This window comes from Penaeus monodon, chromosome 1, assembly GCF_015228065.2.
Source record: "Penaeus monodon isolate SGIC_2016 chromosome 1, NSTDA_Pmon_1, whole genome shotgun sequence".
Classification (NCBI taxonomy): Eukaryota; Metazoa; Arthropoda; class Malacostraca; order Decapoda; family Penaeidae; genus Penaeus; species Penaeus monodon.
The window spans coordinates 9,419,863-9,424,862 of NC_051386.1; the positions used below are offsets into that span (position 1 = coordinate 9,419,863).

General features: G+C 34.9%; 1 protein-coding gene across 5 annotated transcripts in view; it reads right to left on the minus strand.

Moving 5' to 3' along the window:
* Positions 1-5,000, minus strand: part of LOC119588941 — a 40,751-nt gene that overhangs the window by 34,918 nt on the left and 833 nt on the right. For 3 of the 5 annotated variants that reach the window (XM_037937855.1, XM_037937701.1, XM_037937581.1), the window contains exons 2-3: positions 1,660-1,810; positions 1-1,318 (exon numbers count right to left, since the gene is read on the minus strand). The exon at positions 1-1,318 is cut by the window's left edge. In XM_037937855.1, coding sequence (XP_037793783.1) covers positions 1-1,318; positions 1,660-1,804 — 1,463 coding nt within the window. In that variant the 5' untranslated portion in view covers positions 1,805-1,810. The remainder of the gene's footprint in view (positions 1,319-1,659; positions 1,811-5,000) is intronic. The other 2 variants (XM_037937778.1, XM_037937633.1) reach the window with 1 other exon arrangement.

Genomic DNA, 5,000 nt, shown 5'->3' on the forward strand with positions numbered 1-5,000 from the left:
CTGCTACCGTTAGCATGGGGGTACCTTACTGATGATTCGTATCTTTCAGAATTGCTGTCGTCACCATCTTCATCATCTGCTTCATCACCAAAATCTTCATCTATCATGTCCATGTCACCCATTCCTAAGTTGTTCTCCACACTGTCATTATCAGGAGGATCATACTCTTCTTCCTGTGGTGGAGCTGCAGCTCTGTTTTCTGAACAACTTCCTGCCTCACTGAACTGATTTAATTCTACATTTAGGTCTTTGGGGACATTCATTGCATCTCTTGGCACATTGAGGACACTGCTCCCAACTGCTGGTCTATCGTCTAAGCCAGCACTTGGGCCTCTACCAAAAGTAACATAAGAGTTTTCATGCACACTCAGATTCAAGGCCACATTGTCAATTTTACCATCGCGTATACTAGATTCACACCGTTTACACATAAGGTTCCTCATTTCAGGACAATAATTATTTGCTTTTCTGTCTAAAACACTTATAGGATTCAAAGCACCGGCAACACTAAAGGCAGCAGCATTTTCCCTAACTAACCTACTATCACACTCGTCAAGACAGTTGTCTTCACAGTCAGAATCTACGGCACCATCCCCATTTGGTCCAGGGTCAAAGTCCATTTCTAAAAAATCCATTTCTGGTGAGAACAGATTGTTCTGCTCGGGTGGGTCAGGCCTGCGGACACCATTCAACAGTTCCTGACCATCGACACTACGTTCTGTGTTAGGCAACCCACAACTGAGGCACATGTCAATAAGGTGTGAGAGGTTGGCCTCAAAGTTTTCCCCCTTATATGTGTAGATGCAGCCATCATCCTCATCCTCCTCTTCCCCATTCAGAAGATTAAGCTGATCAGGGTACCTAGGGGGATCTCTGCTGGGACTCAACTCGTTACGCCTTACTGGAGCCTGTTGATGTTGCTGCTGCGACTGCATTGGCAGCTTCCCGGAGAGAGGAGCATTCATCTGAAAATACTCATCCATCCCATCCTTTACCGTGGTTCCCTTTTCCGGATAAACATTGTTGTTAACTTTGGCTGGGAACTTATGATACAGGCAATATGACTTCTCATCAGCACAGCGAAGGTTACACTTATCCTCAATCAAGTTGTTGTTTAGCAGAGACTGTTCACTATGCTTTTCTGATGCATGTAAGCCAACTCCCCCAGTTTGAACAGGGAGTCCAGACTGAACTTTGTGAATGCCATTTACAGTTGGCATGCCATTGGTAAGGGGGTGAGCACTGGGCAATCTCAAAATTTGGTTGACTTCATTAGGTGTTACCGCACTATTTTCCTCTTGGCTCCATCTATCACCTGCTGTGCAGAATAAGTAACCAAGTTTACAATATACTCAAAACAAAACATAAAAATCTGAATGACAATTATTATTATTATTTAAAAAAAAAGGGAGGGAACTCCAGGAGAATGAATTCAGAAACATTTCTTACAAATATTTTCATAAAAACGACAAGAAAAGAGATGTGCATTTACACATATTACACATACATACATACATATATACATATATATATATATATATATATATATATATATATATATATATATATATATATATATATATATATATATATATATATATATATATTTATCAAATTTTATCACAAGGTAAAGAGCACAGCCTGCCCCAGTGGACTAACCCATGAGCAATCTGTCAGAGGGTGTCCTAGTGGTCTCCTTCTCTATCCTGGTGTTGCCACTGCCTGAAACATCCTTCCTGGAGCTGAGGTCAGGCACTCTCTCTCCCCCGTCACCAGGACCACTATGACCCCCACCGCTGTCCATGGCTACCTGTGAAAGATGAAGAACTTGTTATGATATTTATACTTAACAAAATCAAGCAAGAAGATGACAGTGAACATCCTACCACATCATACCCCTCATGCCAGGATGATGTCTTTGCATTATGTGCAGTCAAAACTGCTTTAAGTTCTGTATTTGTTTGGCCCTGGCTGCAATTGTTGGGGAGAAATAGCCTCTCAAAAGGATGTTTGAAGCCTCTTTTTAGCTTCATTACCTAAAAAAATATATATATACTGCAGCCAAGAGCATAGCCAGCAGGGTAATTTTAAGTTTCTCTTACTTCTGATTTGTCCCTTGAGAAGCTGATTCTACATACTGATGCATTGTTCAGTATAGCACCATGGCCTCCTGTCTTAATTTGTTTCACCCTTCTACGCCAGGTATGCCAGGTGGTTCGCTGATACAGTTTTCAAATCTTTAAGCTCTGGGATTCAGATATGAGATCAGCAACTCTTGATCCTCCAGAACACTACAGCAAGCAGCAGCAACACAAGGACTATCCAGTCCTTTGCCAAGTGGGGAGCCTCTCTGACTCCCCTGTAGAACTCACCTTCATCTATAGCCATAACAGTATGAACTCACACCCACTCCACAAAAAGATAAACCACCAGATGAGTGATAGATGCAACCTATCAACCACATATGGTTCTTAACCTTGTTAGAGTCACAGACACCTTTAAGAATCTGATAAAAGCTATGAATCCCCTTCCTTCAAAATATTCATGTAATCACAACTTTGCATGCAATGTGTATAATGTACTTTATTTCATCATTTCATCTATATATAATGAGAACATATACTAGTCTTTCCTTCAACTGTGACATGATGCATTTTCTTTTATTTATTTATTTTTAATGGGAATCCGTTGATTAGGACGAGTGGATATAAATGTTAGTTTTTATCTGATCCTCACAGACCTCCTGGAACTCATCCATGGGCCCTAGGTTCAGAACCCATGCCATAGATACCATGGCTAAACCTGGTTAAGGCTAATTTCAAAGTCTGATAAGATAAGGCTAAGGGAACCCAACTTCACACCCATAAAACCTGCCATAGAGATTTCCCACTGATTTAACTATGTATGATTAAATGCAATACTGACACTGATACATCTGTTTTCCAATATTCAATTCAGAAAAAAAATTCTCCTTCTCATTAACGTGTTACTCTCAGGTTAAACGACTAAAACATATTACTGAAAAATAATAGAAAAAGGCAAATCTCTGCAATTTTATCCTCATCTTTCTACTTATTCTATCTAAAAAGCCTAAAAACAAACCTTATCCCACCATGGAGCAAAGTTAATGTAAACACTGAAAGGATGATTAATCCTGATTAATATATATATATATAAATATAAATAAATATATATATATATATATATATATATATATAATATATATATATATTATATATATATAATATTAATATATATTATAATATATATATATTATATAATATATATATTATATATATATATTATATATATATATATATATATATATAATATATTATATATATATATATTATATATTATATTTATATATATATATATATATAATATATTATAATATATATAATTATATATAGTAATATATATTATATATTATATATATATATATATTATATATATATATATATATATATATATATATATATATATAATAGTTTTCCATATATTTCCTTTTATTGTACTGTACTGAATATACATACATACATACATACATACATATATACATACACATGTACATAAAATATAAATCATATGTTATATATATATATATATATATATATATATATATATATATATATATATATATATGATATTTATATATATATATGATATTTATATATATATTATATATCATATATATAAACACACACACACACACAACACACACACACACACACACACACACACACACACACACACACACACACACACACACACACACACACACACACACACACACACACACACACATCTACAAAGATAATCCATACATTTCCTCAAACTGTATTGTAATGAATGTTAAGGGTGCTAATTAGGCATTAGACAAAGGATTAATTTTTAAAAATGACTGAGTCACCCTGGGCAAAAAGGGTCAATTTACCCTAAACTTCAACAAAATCTACTTAAGCTCTAACCTCATAAGCCTAAATCAATACTTATTCTTTAACAATGGTCTGTTCTTATTCCTTCCAGGATAAAAGTAAAATCTAGTTTAAAATGAGCTTGTTAATACTAAAATATTCTCATAATTTACAGTGTCAACCTTAGTCTACCTGGAACATCTACTATTATTAAGAATGTACTCTTTATCTAGCTCAACTTCTACTTATCTATCCTATATTATGACAAAAAATCTAAATAGGGCCACATGCAATCCATCTTTAAATATTCATGATAAAACACCTGTGAAAAACATATAATTATCTGGCTTTGGGCATTCTGATATTACAATCATGCAACAGTGATACCATTGTGTAGAATCTTATACTTTCATCACTTCCTATGCAAGCAATATGCAATAAAATGAAGTATTCTGAAGACACTAGGATCAAGAACAGGCTACAGTTTCCAGCCAGCCCTGATATCACAGGATAAGTGGTCTCTGTGTTGAATGATTTTGCCCAAATATAAGCTAATATATGTGTTCTGAGTATGTTTAACCCATTAGTGACAGGTGATGTTCTATCAAATGACAAATATCAACAGACAATCACTGGGATCAGTTCTCACACAGTATCTGCACTATAAATAGGTTTTGATTTCCACCACAGTAATGTAAGACATAATCTTAATAACGGATGCATCAAATTTATATAACACTTAATTTCTTGACTTTAAATACCAATTTAAGCAAGAGCTTGACTCTCTTGGTTTCTCTATAATAATCCTATCAAGTATGGGTATTTCAAATTGGACCACACAAAAACTAATTTGATAGCCAAACTGCACATATTAAACGACACTATTAGGTATAAAAAGAATTCTAGAGAAAGCAAAATTAAGGGTATGGGCAGCTCTTAACTTCATAAAGCCGTGCTAACACAACGAAGTCCACCTATGGCGTTGCCTGTAAGCTTCGCATGGCAGCTAAGGCTGACATACCTCCATCATATATATTCTAATAAGAAATAGCTTGTCACTGCTCTTTCTTTCCATCAGCCAGT